At 45.2% G+C, this 17,510-nt stretch overlaps 1 protein-coding gene across 1 annotated transcript in view; it reads left to right on the forward strand.

Annotated features, from left to right (window-relative positions):
* The window catches only part of LRRC7 (leucine rich repeat containing 7), a 1,701,172-nt gene that overhangs the window by 492,232 nt on the left and 1,191,430 nt on the right, over positions 1 to 17,510 (forward strand). Inside the window, exon 6 of the mRNA XM_086936257.1 lies at positions 9,899 to 9,955. Within this exon, the coding sequence (XP_086792383.1) occupies positions 9,899 to 9,955 (57 nt within the window). The remainder of the gene's footprint in view (positions 1 to 9,898; positions 9,956 to 17,510) is intronic.

The following is a 17,510-nucleotide window of genomic DNA, read 5'->3' on the forward strand; positions in this document are numbered from 1 at the left end:
TGTTAAAAATAGAGGATGTGACCGCCACCCTGGCGGTCACATCCTAATCTGCACAGAGGGAACGCCGCAGCCCATGCGGACGTTCCCTCATGCTCTTGGGTCGCGGACGGACTCAAGTCCGTCCGCGATCCTAATGACCCCCTTAATGTGTAATAACATCTATTCAGACCAACACATTGCCACCGCATATAGTACTCTGGTCAAATTTTTGGTTAAATATGCTAGAGGTTGCAAACAAGTCAACCTTGATACCTCTGTACTTATATATTATTATTATTATTGCAAAAAGAACAATTGATGTACAGAATACAGAACAGTGTCATACATTCACCCCAGTACAGAGATCTGGGCCTAAATCCTTCATTTTTCTGCTCCCTATGCCATTCCAGTTTAAACCCAGCCATATGCAAATCAGTCTTGATTTGCACATGACCAGGTCTACTGGGGTGGCATGGTGAGCAAAAGAATGATGGATTTAACCCAGATCCATGGACTGGGGGTGAATGTTTTGATTTGTTCTGCATTCCGTCCATCAATTGTATGTATTTGTACTGCCGGTGTATAGAACTGTGTAGCCTTGGCCCATGTCATGTATGGTAACTTGCATGATCGAGGTAACTATTAGCGGTTATACCACGTGACTCTTATTATTATTATTATTATTATTGCATTTATAGAGCGCACAGCTACCCGGAGGTTTCCCGGCGCTTGCCTTGGGAACCCGTCCTGGCTTTTTTCCCTGTGAGATAGCCCCTACAGAGCATCCCCAAGGTGAAAGACAGGCATCCCGCCGCGGGGGGTCGTTGTGGAGATTAAGCAAGCTTAATGCCCAGAGTTGCAGAGTGAGAACCCATGATTAGAGCAGGCACCGAAGCGAGAATTATCGAGTCCGTGGACATTTGAGCTCAAGACCCTGCCGTGTCGGGAATTGAACCCTGGTCCCGGGTCTGACCTCAGCTTCCGGGTCTGCCTGCTCTACACCGTGAGCCACACTTCTCCACTTCTCTTGGACGTCCTTCAAGTGCTTGCCATTCTTTTTACCCAGCATCTCCACACCCCCGCTGCCTGCCATGGGCGGCAATCTGAGGGATAGCCCCGGGCGCCAGAAGCTCTAGCTACGCCACTGCCTTGCTCTGGAGTCAGCTGCCCTGGCTGCTGCCACACCTATCCCTTGAGGAATTCTGTGGCAACGACTGACAAAGTATCTGAATCACATAGAAAAAAGTGACAAAATGCATGTACGGAGTGAAGGCTTCATCCAGCTGTGCAAATTTTGAGGTAACCAGTTGGAATATTGCAGGTATTGTAACAGGGATTCTGCGCAAACACAGAACTGTGCACAGAGACTTAGGACCTCAGTGAATTAGGGTGTGCCAAAACTCACCTTAGTACCCAAAATCCCCTACTAGACTAGCAATCAGTTTCACATTAGCTCTTCGTCCTATAGCAAAGAAACCAATGATTAGACAACCTAGAACATGCGACTTAGAACCTTCTCAGGAATGGTGGGAAGTGAGAACACTCTTTTGTTATACGTTCATACCAGTCCACAACAGGAGTAAAATAGAGACACGGTAAGGTTAAAATGTTTATTTTAACAATGTTATCTCAAGCGCAGTATTTTAACCCGTTCTGTGCTCATGACGGAGCCGCTCCATCATGAGCCTCGGTTGAGCTGTGCTCATGACGGAGCGGTTCCGTCATGGCCCGCTCGGCGCGCCTGCGCGAATTTCGCGCCTGCGCTGAGCGTTCCATTGAGCGGGCGCGTTCGTGACGGAACCGCTCCGTCACGAGCACAGCTCAACCGCGGCTCGTGACGGAGCGGCTCCGTCACGAGCATGCGAGCGCTGCTCGACCCGCCCGCCCCCATAGCGCTGCGGCGGAATTCCCGCCGCAGCGAAGGGGTTAAGCAGCATACATAAACATAATACTAATACAGACAGCATGGTTACAATTCCATAAAATACAAAAGGAGGAATCATATTACAATGATAGTGCAAACAGGTGATAAAAAGTGCCTATTTAAAGCACCCACCCTATCTAGGAACTCTGTATTATAAAACTATAGAAGGTCTCTGGAGTTTTCTTAGGGGGACCCCATTTCCCTGTCTGCTCAGTAAGTGTAAATTAAATCAGGATCAGTTAGTCTCTCTGCATGCCTGGAATCTTCCAAGTGTGTTCAATTCTGGCAAGTGTGCTATGATAAAGGCGCCAGAATCCTACTCGGCTTGCAGCTGCCAAATTGTTGTGTCTAGAATGTGTTACACGGACACGCCGATAAACAGGCTTGCACGTTAGGATAACTTTAGCGGCTTAACACTCACTGTTCAGACTGGGGACACGATGTAGTCTAGAGATGTTGAAAAACAATCCTTTTCTCATGAATAGAGCTTTGTGAAAGCTAACTCAGCAAAAACAGCCAAGCAGTGTCTTGTGCAAAAAGCATAAAAAGGAAAATGGCGTTTAAACTTCTAATAAGCCATGCTAACCTAACATGCACGTAGAAAGTGACCCACAAACCATACTACAGTATTTCAGCAAAATGAATCAACAAAATCTGGGTGGAATTTATAGATAACTGGAATGTCAGCATGCTGCAGGAAACTTGGGCCACCAGCAATGTATTTTGTAATGGATATGTTTGTTTTTCAAAGCTCGCAGCCCCTTCACCATGTGGCGGTGCAAAAGTATGGCTAACGACGTGGTTTAGAACTTCGTTGCCCTGCATGATAACTCCATTACCTGGCAATTGCTCTCTCCCCTAGGCCTTCTTTGCCAAATGGCCAGGCAAAGTCGAATTTGTATTCGCTAACGTCTTCATTGATTCATTTTTTGGGCAAGGAGTGTGTTAATTTCCAAACCTTTTTTGCATTGATAGACTATTTATCAAATCTGACCACAAGTCTAAAAAAAGGTTCTAGTTTTTTGATGGGAAGTGATTTTCAGGCCCAGTTGGAAGGCCGAACTCGTAGTCCCCAAGGTAATCCTTTCATATGATGGAAGGGAACGGTTGTCGAGGACTTTAGATAGGGGGGAAGTTGTATAATTATTTGGTGTGTGGTAATCTATGCAATACTTCTGACGTTTTTGATTCGGGCACCTCACTTCTTCCCATATATGGGGGCCATGGATCTAGTTCCATAATTGATAACATTTTTATCTCAAGAAATCTAGCCATACTTGTCAAAGAGGCAGTTGTTAGCCAAGGTGCATATAGTGATCACAACCTATTAAGTATTATCTTGTCTTTACTGAAGGACAACCCCTCTTATTAAACTTGGGGACAGCACTAAACTAGGGCTGAAAAATAAAGGTACAGGTCTAGTCTGGAAAAACACAAACATTAAAGAAATTTGTGTTTTGATGACCTATTTCATTGTTATATTCTCCAATGAAAACTATAGGTAGGGTTGTGTTGGACAGGGTGATAGACTGGTGAGAAGAACTGACCATACTGTCTGATGGCAGTATGGTTTAAGGAAAGCTGTGGGGACAATTAACCAATGCCTAAATCTTCATCTTACAATTATAACATACACCATACCTAAATCATGTCCCATTTATCTGTCCTTCCTGGACCAGGCATGCAGTTTGGACAGCATAAATAGTTCAAACCTCTGGTCCATCCTGCTTTCTAAAGGCTTAAACAAATGCTTAGTTGACTTTCTTCGAGCTTTGCACTTTGACCTTTCAGTTTTAATTAGATTTTGATTAGGGGTGTCCGTCAAGGGTGTGTACTTGCGCCAATACTGGTTTTGTTATATATCACCAATTTAGAAGTGCAACTCATCAAGGATGGTCTGGATATGCCCTTAGTTAACAAAAGGCCCCTGCGAGTCCAGCTTTATGTGAATGGCTTGGTCCTGATTACCAGGACGCCCAGTGACTTGAAAAAACTGATCAAAGCCCTTGTAAATTTCATGGAAGAGCTGAATTTGGAAACCAACCAGTTTGAAATCCTTCTTTATGGCTTTTGGCTGCAAAACCCCAAAACCTTAGAACCAGGGCCTTCATGAGTAAGGGCCATCATCTAGGAAGGGCGTACCAGTTCCCAAATTTGAGAGTAGCATTTGACTGAGCTGGTACCCGTTATCCCTGCTTATTGGTTTGTATTAGCCCACTCTTAGAAATTAATAACCATAAGAGTCTGTCCATGTTATGCTATGGGTCTGGCCTGTGGGGTTTCAAGGGTGTGAGCAACCTCCATGCTAAGAAAAACAGTGTGTTGCCTTGCCTCTGAGGCGTCCCTCTCAGCACCGCAAATTTTGTAGTACACAAGGAATTAGGCATAGATTGTGGGGAGGACCTTCTCAGGCTCGTCTCCTTGCTGCTATGGTACTCGCTTATGAGCATGCTACCCTGAACAAAGCAATAATGCAAGACTGTGGGGTATATTCACAAGAACGTGTGCTAAACATCACAAAAAAAATACTAACACACCTTTACACATTGCAGCCGATCGCGGGAAAATAACCCCATGTTAACGTGAAATTCACGAAACCGCGGCCAATGTCCGGGTTACAACCAGCTCGACGGCGAGAAAACACAAACCTCAACATGAAAAAACATGCGATGGGCCAAAGCACGATGAGGATATCAGCGATAAGCAGCCCCAGGCCAGCAATCCCCACTCGTAATTCGTGAAAAAGCACAAGAAAAGCAGACGGAAAATGCCACTGAAAAAACGACACCAACTGCGTAGTACCACAGATGCACCCTGACCCACTGCAGAGGACAACATGAACCCCACAATGCCCATGGAGAAACACCCAGGAATACAGGGCCCATGGAAGGTCAATGAGAAGAGGAAGAGGAAGACGGGCAAAGTCGCCAAGAAACTCAGAGTACCACCACGGATGAGCCAGAAACCACCACCAACTGTACGTCACCTCCAACGTATCATTGGCAACAAAGAGGCCGAGATGGCACACCACATCGGACCATCTGAATGTTGTCGCATGGCAGTCGAGGCCAATAGAAGAGCATAAGAGGCCCTGGACTAATGTGAATGGCAAAACCAAGTAGAAACTCGCTGTCAACATGGAAGCAGCACAGCAACCCGGAGGAGGGGGGCCAGCAGAACACCAGGAGCTGAATGGCATGGAGTCGATGGTGGCCACAGTCACCAGGCGGGAGACGGACACAAGAGTTGGGGATCCGTACACTGTCCAACATGACCCGACACCACATCAACAGGTCGCGCACCGACCAGGGAGTGGGTGGACGGGGGAGACGGGCCCAATGGCACACATACACAACTAAGCAGTGCACATTGCACATCCACCATGACTAAGGATAATGTCCCAGATCTCACGGGAAAACCTCAGCACACACACAAACACCAAGTAGTCCCATGCACACCAGGTGCTCAAAGGGGCACCCACACAACACATCAACAAGCACACAACCAACACATGCACATGTGCGAAACATAGCAAACAGGCATATACTTCAGCCACACTGACAATGTAAGAGACACCACATGACAAGTAACATGGCTGCTGTCCAATCACCTAGACAATGTACACAGCACAATACTGAGGTGGCTGAGTGCAGATCACAACCAGAATAAAGCAGGTCACACTCAAACTCAACCACCAGCACAAACAACCCTTGACCACAACGACACATCTGTGGACAAACCATGCCCAAGTGTCACAACTCGACAAATAGCACAAGTTACCCAAGTCGGCAACATCTCAGCACCATGGAAGTACTGAACTGACAGGTACGCCGCATGAAAGGGACCAGTGGCAGACAAATCAGAGCCGCAGGAGTGAATCACTAACCGTGCAGAATACACACAGAAGTATGAGTGCACCTCAACATTGACAATATCCTGGTACAAACAGCAGCCCCTCCACAACAGAACACAGGCCACAACTGGTACCTCAAACGTGCACCAGATGGCAAATCCCATCAGGCCCAGCAGGGAACCGTGACATCACAATGTTCTAGTTCAACCTGTAAACTGCAAATATGTTTTATTCACACAGGCTGTATTTTTTGACATTTTACACTGTCCCATGATTGCCAGGGGCGGCCACAATGTCAAGTGCTCATGAGAAGTAATTGTCAATGATGATGTTCCTAGGGGTCATTCCTGCCGCAGCTGCAGTGGGATGTGAGCCACCTGCCCCCATTGTCCCCATCATCGTTCGGGACTTCTGGAACTGGGATCCACTGGGCAATGGTGCGTACACAGATGTTATGCAAGACACAACATGCAACGATCATCTTGCACACGATCTCCGGGCTGTACAGGAGCTTTCAACCCGTGCTGTCCAGGCACCTGAAACGTGACTTCAATACGCCAAATGTGCATTCAACGATGCCCCTGGTGCGTATGTGGGCCAGATTGTACTGCCTATGGGTGGGTGAGTTCGGATCTCGGAGGGGTGTCATCATGCAAGGGCAGAGTGCATATCCTTGATCACCTGTGACAGAGCAGGGAGAAAAGAGTCAATACTTGGTTTGGCAGGATGTGATGGCATGCCCACTATTCCAGTGACGCCTGTGCTGGCTGTGTGTGTGGTGAGAGTAAGCCAGCCCTCAGGGAGAAGCAGGTGCTGGCAACAACTCCAACAGTCATCAGGCACTCAGACAAGCAATGGCAGGACAACAAGGGGGATGACTTGAGTTGCACAAGGTTAGTGGCCCCGGATGCACAGCGACCGACACGGGCCTACGGCCATGGTACGCTGACCTGCGCAAGACTGGGGTAGGGTCACGAGTATAGAGCATGTTCTTGTCGAAGTTGAAGGAGCGTGACGCAGAGTGACTCGGTGGACAGTGGAAGGTGTACCCCCAGGGCATGATGCAGAGGGCACATGCCAACTGTGTCCTGCAACATGTAGGATATGAATGCCACAGACTCATGCCAAACACCAAGTCCGTACCTGCCCTTTACTGATAAAACCCCCCAGGCCACAGGCTCAGACACCAACAATGTTCCGCCGGAGGCTGACGCTCACTCACAGTGCCCAGTGCACAGGGTCAGTGGCACCACGTGTCGCCGGATTGCGTTGAACAGGGTTAGTGGCACCACGTGTCGCCGGCTTGCATTGAACAGGGTAAGTGGCACCACATGTTGCCGGCTTGCGTTAAACAGGGTTGGTGGCACCTTGTGTCGCCGGCTTGCCATAAGGAATTACGCCTCACTGATCAAAGGGAGTCTGCCACGGATTTGGGGTCATTGCCATTAAGGACTCAGAACACAGTTCCACATGTGGGGCCCACTGTGATGAAGGGATGCTGGTGGAGTATGTCAATGAGAAAGGAGTAATGTGGGCCAGGGTCGTGGGGGCCAGCAATGGTCTGCAGAGGCTGCAGAGGTTGTAGGACTTGGGCTTGGAGCATGCCCCAGCTCGTGGTGGGCCCTCTGTGACACACGACGGTGTCGGCAGGTGAGCGGTGCGGCCTTGGGGTGCTGGTGCCGGCAGGCCTGGTCTGAGTATCAGTGTCCTGGGGTGCAGCAGGCGCACAGGGTCACAGGCCTAGCTCCTCATGGCGTCAGCCTCGTGGTGGACTGTGAGGCGCCACCCTGTCAGGGACGTTGGCCTTTCCAGGACAGAACCACACTCTGCGCTGTGGGGTTTTTGTCCACACCCCAGCGCAGCCCTGGCATACTCAGGGCCCACCCACTATGCTCACGCACACAGGAAGGGGAGCAAGCTAAATTTCCTCTATCTGCGCCCCAGCCTGGTGTGACATGGTTGCGTCAACTGTTCGCTACTCTCCAGTCACCAGCAGTTGTGGTCTGCATGGACATTGCTGTGGTTTGCCTACCCACATCTGTAACGCCCATCCATGCCTCACTTGTCATTGTGTGCATTGCCATTCACGGGTCATTTGCATCCTTCGCACATGGCTGCATTCCGCATCTACACACGTTCAGCTGTTGTGTGGCTGTGGTGTCATGATATTGCTGTATTGTGTGCAGGCGTAGGCCAGGATCACCATGGAGTGGTGTTGTCGTGTCTGGTAGGTGGGCATGTTGTTTGGCATGTTGTATGAGGTTTGGTCTAGTGCATTCCCACAATTGTGCGTTGTTTGATGGTAGCTTTGAGGTGTGTTGATTTGGCACTTACCAACGAGCAGTCCAGTTCCAAATGTGCCATCCTGGTAGCGCTGGTTGATGACGGACTGTTGGGGGTAGTTTGTGACGACATTGGTTAAGAGTTCCCAGCCCACTATTGCCTACACATTGAAGGAATGCATGTGGTTTCTGTTATGGTAGTGGTGTGCTGTATCCGCAGGGGGCACAAGTTTAACATGTGTGCAGTCTATTGCCCCCAACACGGCTGGGAATCTGGCTATGGCGTAGAAGCCTTGCTTGGTCTCCTTCTGTTCCTGCACAGTGTGGGGAAGTGTAGGTACAGGGGTATGAAGCTGAGGATGGCATCCAGGACAGGTGTGATGAACTTTGATAGGGCTGGCTGTGAGACATCTCCTACTCTGGCAGTTGTTAGTTGGAAGGTGCCAGAGGCCAACAGGTGCAGCACAGCCAGCATCTTTGTCTGCGGAGGGAGATTGGTTCTCCGCTGTGTTGCGACCATCAACCTGTGGGTGATGTGGGTTATGATGCAGATGATGGTTGTCCTTTTAAGCCTGTAGTGGGCAATGACTACCTCTGGTGTTAGGTCTGTGAGACTGGTGCGTTTTCGGTAGGTCTGCTGTCTTACTCTGTGCTGCCTCTGTGGTGGTCCAGGGGGGGCCTGGTACAGGTCCTGCGGGTGGTAGCGGTCCACGGGGTGGTGCCGGTGGGTGCTGCTGCCCTAATGGGGCTTTGAGCTGCATGATGAGTAGCTCCATGGCGTTGTTTGTTCTTCGGGTGTGGTTGTGTCCGGGGATCCGTTGCCTACTGCAGGTAGTCGTCCGGCTTTACACCTGCAGGAGGCTTATCACCTGTTTTTGGTTCGCTTCGCAGATCTTGCATTTTGTTGTGAATTTGGTGTTGTGGTTTTTTGTGTGTTTTTGCACGGAAACACCTACTCTGCATCTCATTAGGGTTGGTTGGTGGTGTCCATTGTGAAGTTAAATTTTGGGGCAGTTATTGCTGGAATTCAGGTGATGTCTGCAGTATGCACCAGCTTGCAAATAGGGTGTTTAATCTGTCTCCACATTTGTTGCGTTAGGGTGGGGATAAATTGGAGTTGAGTCCTAGTGAATATCCCACTGTATTTCCGGTGAACCAGTTTAGAAGATTCCGTGGATTTCTATATCAGGATCACATTGGATAGCCTGGGCGAGGCATCATTATTAAACCTCAAGAGAATTACAAGCACTGACAAAACATGGGTTAGACACAACTTTGTGGCGGAGCATGGAGAGAGATGCAAAGGGGTGTAGAAAACCCTCTAATAGAGAATATGAAATTATTAAAACCTCTAATGGACTGCAACCATATCTAGACCTTGACATTAATGATAGGGAGCATTTTTCGCTTTCACTAACGCAAGTCTTTGCTATTTTAAAAGAAGGATGTTTTAGAATCAGTGTTGTTATTTATATTATTCTTGTATTTTATGATATATTATGAAATTTATTTTTTTATCGTTCTTGCGATTTTATGATCATCATGTTAACAATTGATTAAAGTATTTTAAAGACAGACAGAAAGTCTCGACCTATCAAGATTGTGAATGTATTACATGCGGTGAACAGCAATCCATCCCTCTAATAGACCACTTTTTCACACCATCCAATTTTATTGTATTATTTTTTCTTAAACTCATCAACATGAAACTTGCTCACACCAAAAATAATATTTATCAAACTCGTGTTTAATATGTTGCTAATATTACGTTTTTCAACATGGATGCACTGGATATTTGCATATATTCTCTGTTTGTATTGGTTAAAGATATGTTACTGAGATTGTTTTCCATTATCGCAGGCTTATAAAATTGCGAATTTTAGAATTAAGAGAAAACCACTTGAAAACTCTACCAAAGTAAGTGACTGTATATTTTCCTTTTTATTCATGCTTTCAGTGTACGTATGTGAACAAAGCACAGTTAAGTGTAGGTTTATATATCCCTGTGAATTAAATGATGTTATTTAACAAATATAGTTAAATGTTTTCAAAGTCGACATTACCCGGAACACTATTTCCAAAAACAGCGTTATACACAAGGAGTAATCAGAGTAATTCAATGTCTATAAACAGTATAATGTATATGTATAATGTTATAATACTAAATGACTGAAATATATAACTCACTGAATATATGTTGTGAAGTAATTGAAAGATGACGTGCTGAAAAACACATGGATACTTGAATTAGATTTTTAAGCTGTTGTATGGTATTAGCAATGGCTAGGCGCCACAACTTCAATGATGCTCTTACTGTTTATAAATACTTTTGTGAAATACCTTTTCAAAGTTATGCTTATGACCCTTGACCTCATTATCATGGATTATGCTACTTTATGAATTTACATCTCATTAAGTAAATTGGTTTACCATGTAGTTTTTGGTATACAGGTGTTTAATATTTGTTTGAATTGTGTCTACCCTTAATTGAACAGGACAATGTTTTTGGAAACATTAAAAAACTGTTAGCAATCCATATTTCAGTTCATTAGCGTCAGTTTTATGGGTACAATTTGGAAATGAAAAAGGTAGTTGTTTTGAGTTCCACACAGTTGCTCATATTTATGTGATTTAGCAGTAGATAAAATATGACAAGATAGTAACGAGTTTAACAACCGTTGTTGACTAATTTGTGAAGTGGAGCTGAAAAGAGGTACTAAAATGTAATTTTCGGTGTGGGAGCTTTGGTAATGTGGCGTCTGTGGAGTATTGGTACATTAGATGAAAGGAACAGCATCAGGCAGGTACAGCACTGGACCTCGGTGGGCAATTAGGACCTTCTGGTCCTGAACGCAAGGTTTAACTTGCGCGAAAGAAAATTTTATTATCACATTCAGAAATGGGGTAGTGACACCTGTCCGCGGGTTTTTCTGAATTTTTCCAGGTTTTGGTGTATTCATTATTGCATAATTGTATCCAATCGTGTCAAAGAACTGTTGATCTGTCTTAAAAGATATTTTTGCATGTTTAAATTTTTCTTTGTATGTCTTGATTAAATGTGCATGGATGGAAGAGTTGCTCCTCTTTAGTCCTATTGTCGATCTCATAGCATTAGCAGGTCATTATAGTATTTATTCTTTCACTGAGAACAAAAAAACAAGAAAATAAGAAAAACGTCCAGCAATGAGATTTAAGGCTACATGGTATTGTGCTGCATGCCAGTAGAAGGGAATAAGTGTGCCCCGAGGCCTTCCAGATGTTAGTAATGATACATTTCAATGACGCCAAAAATACCTCAAGCAATAGCAATAATTTTTATAGATTTCAAAGACAGTTCTTGGTTGTTGTGAATCTTTAGAGCTATATACACTTTTTATAAGTTCTAAAACCTCACTGGATAACAGACTTTTATAAGCAATGTTGGATCCATTTGCACTTTGTAAACCAGCGTCTCTGAATATGAAAACCAAAACACCTATGAAATGCAATAACAATGATAATTGTTTACATCTAACCCATAGAAAGGTAATGGAGGGATTTGTATCACGGTGTTTCAGTGCAATTGTTAACTTTGCGCTATAGAAGGTGTAAACGGTTTTGCATCCAGGTGAAGATCTAAAAGTAATTTGAGATTGTAACGTGAACATTATATGCAGCTAGGGGTTGGCAATTTCATGGTGACACAAGACATTATATTATGGTTATGTTCAGGTGATTCCGGGATTTATTCATACTATTGGAATATCCATTGGTAAACAAGATCAGTCCAAAATCACATTTGTACTATAAATCTTATGTTGGATGAATTTTTGGCATTGCATAAATAAATTGACTACAATAATAGAACATATCGAATTGACTCTTTTTGAATTGCAATTATGGATCTACAGCCTATTGTGCTACATACCAATGTATGCTTCCAAATCACTGGGGGCCCAGAATCAAGTGTGATCAAGTTATTGATCATTCTTGTCCCAGTTCATAGTCTCATGCTGAAAAATAAACCCTCCCCCAAAACTCACTGCTGATGTCCTAAACCTGTAATCACTGGCATGAATTATGAAGTGATACTAGTTCTACAATGCCTCAGTTATGTAAAATGTGTTAAGTTTAAAGTTGGCAAACTATGTCTCTATCTAGCAATATGTATCTATATATTTCAAATGATCCACAAAATAATTGGAAAGCAAGTCTTCGGTAAGGTTTAACTTCTCCAATGATGTAATTGAATATATCCTTTGCAATGTCATCTGTAACACCAGTGTGCAGACACAGGAAGTCTCAAAGGGGCGAGTTAAGATTTGTGCAGCTAACTATAACTGGCCAGTCTCAGCTACGTACAGGCTTTATTTCCTAACACGGTAATTTTTAACTGTATTTTTGTAACTGTAATTAATTACTGACGTTTGTTTATCAAAAATTAATATAACTTGAACAAAACAAAATGTACTCTTAAGAAAGAGTGTTCGGTGATTTTATTTTACAGTAGGCTACATCTACCTACAATGTTTTTATATTCTACTATTCACAAAAATCTGTGGGTGAACCCTTGCTGCACAAAGCGTAGGCGGGGCTAGAAGTAGGACTTGTCCTGCAGTTGGGCCCCTTGTCTAACCCACTCTGCACTGGGTTCAATTCCACAATCCATTCTCATGGACTTTAACTGCTTCGCTTCTAAGTCTTTCCCCTCTCAGTTGCTGGGCTAATTTTTGACATTTGAGAATGTGCACCCTTCAGCCTTTGTAACTTTGAAGCAAAAAAGTATCCATGTCAAATTTCCGTTCACTTACTGTTTTTGTTATCTCTGCCTTTCAGTATTCTTTTTTCATTTTGAATTTTCCATTATTCTACTCCACTGCTTTGTCTCAAATTATTTGCTACTCCATCTATTCCTGAGCACAAATTTAGCACTGATCATCAGCTTAAATTCCAGATACCACAAACTATCAGGGTAGTGTTCGCTGTTAACCCTCGTGAAGTATTGGTGCTGCAGTTAGCGACTGAAGCGACACTGCACTCATTTTCTGGCTCTGTTGAGACTTCTGAAGGTGCTACTTCTGAAAAGCATACATGACAGTAAGGGCGGCTCTTAATGTTGTGAGGTTTGAAATTGTCATTGCAATGTAGAATTTCCAAGCCATATATATTGTCATTAGTAGCCAAACATATTTGATTTAATCAGTAGCCGCTGCTACCAGACGGGGGTGGTGGGACAAGAGAGGGGGGATGGAAAAAAAAAAAAAGGACTTACCTGAAACAGAATGAAACCTGCCTCTCCTCCGTCCTCTTCATCTTCCGGTCCCAGCCGGCACTAGCAGCAGGAAGCACCCGGGCACACAGGTTCCCCTGAGCCAATCACAATACTGCAATCCAGCGTTGTGATTGGCTGCCCATAGCCAATCACAACACTGCAATGCAGAGTTGTGATTGGTCTGTGCGCCGTGGGTCAGCGCTCAGATGGGTACAAGGAGGCTTTGCTTGTTCCTTCCCAGGCGGTGTATGGAGCCAAGAGGGCCGGCAAGCAGTTATGCGCACTTAGGGAGTGCAAACCATTCCTCCTCCTGCGCAGCCCAGCCCCGCCCAGCCCCGCCCCTCTACGAGCCACTGACTTTCATAGGAAAAATACAATGATAATAATGACACGTTATTATCCTTGTATTTTTCCTTTTGAGCAGTGGGGTGACACTCCTCCACCTTAGCGTAGGATCTTCCACTGGATATAATGTTGTCTTAAATGAAACACCCCAATATACCTGCAGGAGAAGTCTCAGGTCATAAACCATCACAGAACCTCTCGTCAGACAATCTAGTTCTCCTGAAAATCCAAATGCTGGGATGCTGCCAGAAAACACAACTGGGCGGGGAGATTTATAGCTCATTATCTTCAGAAATTAGGAATACCTTGTAAGATTTAAGAAACACTGTTAAACGCTGTGAAACCAATTCTGTTTATACAATTATTACCATTTTTGTCTTCTTTACCATTTTTATTATTGCATTCCCCTGGCATGGCACTGAAGAATAATATGCATACCTTTGGCCTCTGGCACCTAGAGACAATTAGGCTTGTGGGCTTTGCCAATTAAATAAATAATTGAATATTATTATCATTAATAATAATAATAATAATAATAATAATAATATTATTAATAAAAGTCATCATAATACTAATAGGAAAGGCAATAATAATAATAATAATAATAATAATAATAATAATATTGTTAATAATAATAGGAATGGCAATAATACTACTACTACTACTACCACCAATAATAATAATTATTATTATTATTACATCATGGTGCTGCATCCCTGTGAGTTATGCCCACACTACAAAACAGAAAGGTTCCAAAAAGTGTTTTCACTTTTTTTTACGATTCATCATTCATGCAAGTAGCTCTGTGTACACTTTGGATGATTTGCTGGATTTCCAAGTTGATAGAATGCTTTTGTAAACTTTCTCTCTAGAAATACGTTTCAGATGCAAGATTACTTTGTCAGAAATAGTTAAACAAAGAAGTTAGCAATGGATGTAGTCCATAAAAGTTTTGTAAACTGAAGGGGACATGTTGTTGGTGGGGAGTGGGCATTTACTTGGCATTAATTTGTGTCGAGAAGGACAGTCGGCATTAGACTAATACAGTAGGCCCAATTCACAAAATGCTTTTATGATTACGTGAAGTGGCACTTCTTTGGTATTACTTCACATACTCGTAAGTGTAATTCACGTAGAGGCGCAGACCTACACATTTCTTAGATCTCATGTACACTCTAAAAAAGTAACAAAAATAAAAGAAAACATTGGTCATATAACTTATGACACTGCAGACACCAATACAAACCACAATGTGAAAGTTTAAATGAATAAATAACTACAATGCCACATACAAAAAAATGTAAACATAGTCATGTATAGCATATATTGCGAACATCTGAGCAAATCATGTTACAAAAGTTTTTTAAAAAGCATAAAATAAAGCAAATTAAATAAATGTAAAACACAGTTATATAACTGTATGAATTGCCTACAAATATGCAGATCATATTATAAAAATGCAAACAAAAAGGCACAAGTACAATAAATTACCAATATGTAAATTGTTAATGACCAAAAAAATGACAAGTCACTCATGTAACATTATTCTACCCACCCAAACACATCACAAGTGTGTCAACGTGGAATTCACAACATGGCGGTAGCATGCGATAGTCTGCCGAAACCTCTGACAATATCCGTGATACAACCACCTCGATGGAGACAAAAACACAAACCACAACACCAAAAAGCCTGCGATGGGCCCAATCGCGATGAGGAAGCCAGCGATAAGCAGCGCCAGGCCTGCAACACACACCTGGCAGGCGGGCAAAATCACCATAAAAGCAGAAACAACACCCAAACACAAACTGACCAACACCCAAGCACCATGGAGGCCGCCAGAGCAGGCACAGAGAACGAGCGCAACACCCACAATGAACTCAAACAACCAGCCCTTGACCTCAGGGATAGGGAAGGGCAAGGATAAGAAGAAGAGGAAGTCGAAGTTCAGTCCGCAGGCGAACAGGATCATAGTCACGGAGGTGATGGAACACCATCAACAACTGTTCGTCACCTCCAGCGTAACTGTTCGTCACCTCCAACGTGTCATTGGGCACCAAAAACAGAATATGGTGGGACATTGTGGACAAGGTGAATGCCATCGGGGATCAAAAGAGGACAATGGACGAGATCAAGAGGCGATGGAATGACATAAAACGGCGTACCAAGGAGAAACTCTCCGCCAACTGAAAGGCAGCAACGCAGACTGGTGGTGGGGGCCCAGCGCCACAGCTCAATCTGGATAACATGGGGGAGCTGGTATCGACAGGCTTCAGTGTGGAGACTCTGGCTGGAGTCGAGGGATCGGACACTGCTCGACAGGACACAACACAACCACAACAGGGTGATTGACTACTAGGTACTGGGGGGAAGGGTGGAGATGGGCACAATGGCACACATGCACAATCAAGCAGCGCACAGTGCACACCCACAATGACTCTGGGTCCACACCCAAATCTACACACTGTCACAATGCACAATGCCATGCTGTCTAAATGTCAACATGCACCAAGCGGCTACATACATGTGGACACATCGTAATACACCATCTCCCCTCCACATCGCGAGGGGAACCGTCAACACCTCCTGCAGAGAAGTCCCAGCCACTCTTCACTGATGACGAGGAGGACAACACCAGCATCAACATCCAACCATCCAAGACATCAGGGACCTCATCCGCGACTCACCTCCAGGATCAGGGCAGGCCACTGCATCGAGGAGACTCCACCCACTACCCAAAGCACCCAGCAGGAGGCACCCACAGCCCCTAAACCCCCCAAGACCACCAGGAACAACACATGGCCTTCCTACTCCGTGTGCTGCAGTGCCAGAGGGAGACCCCAGAGCAGGTGGGGTTGGGCTTTGGCAACATGGCAATCAAACTTGATGCCATCCTTTGGTATGTAGCCCTGTTACATGGTTTCCAGCAAGCCCTGACTGACATCGCTGGAGTCATGACACGGAGAGACGAAAACCTGTCCGCTCACAGTGGCTACAGCAATACCAGCCGTGAGCTTCCACAGATGTGGAGGCTCATGGAGTACATGGTGCGGATGGCGGCGAAGAGGATGGCAGCCACCGATGAACATAAGCGGAACGTAGCTGGGATCTACCATGCCCTGCAGATCCTCATCACAAGGTGTGGCAGTGTTGAATACTGCTGCCCCACACATCCACATCTCCGCCCACTGGTGTGGCCATGCCTCCCTGTGCGGCAGGCCTAACCACACCGGCACCTGAGGTGTCAGTTCCACACAGTACAGCAGATAGACCACCTCCGGCGTCAGTGCCACACAGTACGGCAGATAGACCACCTCCGGCACCTGAGGTGTCAGTGCCACACAGTGCCACAGCCTTTACAGCAACATCCCCATGTGGGGCAGGGCACATATCCAGGGACGAGGATGTGGATGGGCTTGTAATTAGAAGGGTTCAGAAGCATTAATTTGTGCCACCTGGCCTGTTCCTGGTTGGTCCCGCACTTGGCCTCATGTCGTTCCACTGACCCCCGATTCACTCAGATGCACTCACCTTGGACAGTGACATGGACTGCCACATCCTGTTTTATGACCCATGACATGGCGTCCAGACTGTAGACTGCACCCCTCCTCTTCCGCAGTACTTGTCTTCTACGGATGGACTCTGGCTGCCCCTCCATGGGCCCAGATGGTGTGGTGTATTCAGCAGTGCCCTGTACTGCTCCAGCTGCGGAAAAGCACTGGATATGCAATAAACATCCAGTGACGCACTGCTGTGTCATGTCTTTCCTCATTCATGTATGTATGTGTGGATGAATGTAGGGACAGTGATTTCCCTTGTGTCAATGAGGCACATCCTATGGGATAGCAGTCAGAGGGTGCAACATGGCAATTTATG

The sequence above is a fragment of the Lissotriton vulgaris genome, chromosome 1_1 (assembly GCF_964263255.1).
Source record: "Lissotriton vulgaris chromosome 1_1, aLisVul1.2, whole genome shotgun sequence".
Classification (NCBI taxonomy): Eukaryota; Metazoa; Chordata; class Amphibia; order Caudata; family Salamandridae; genus Lissotriton; species Lissotriton vulgaris.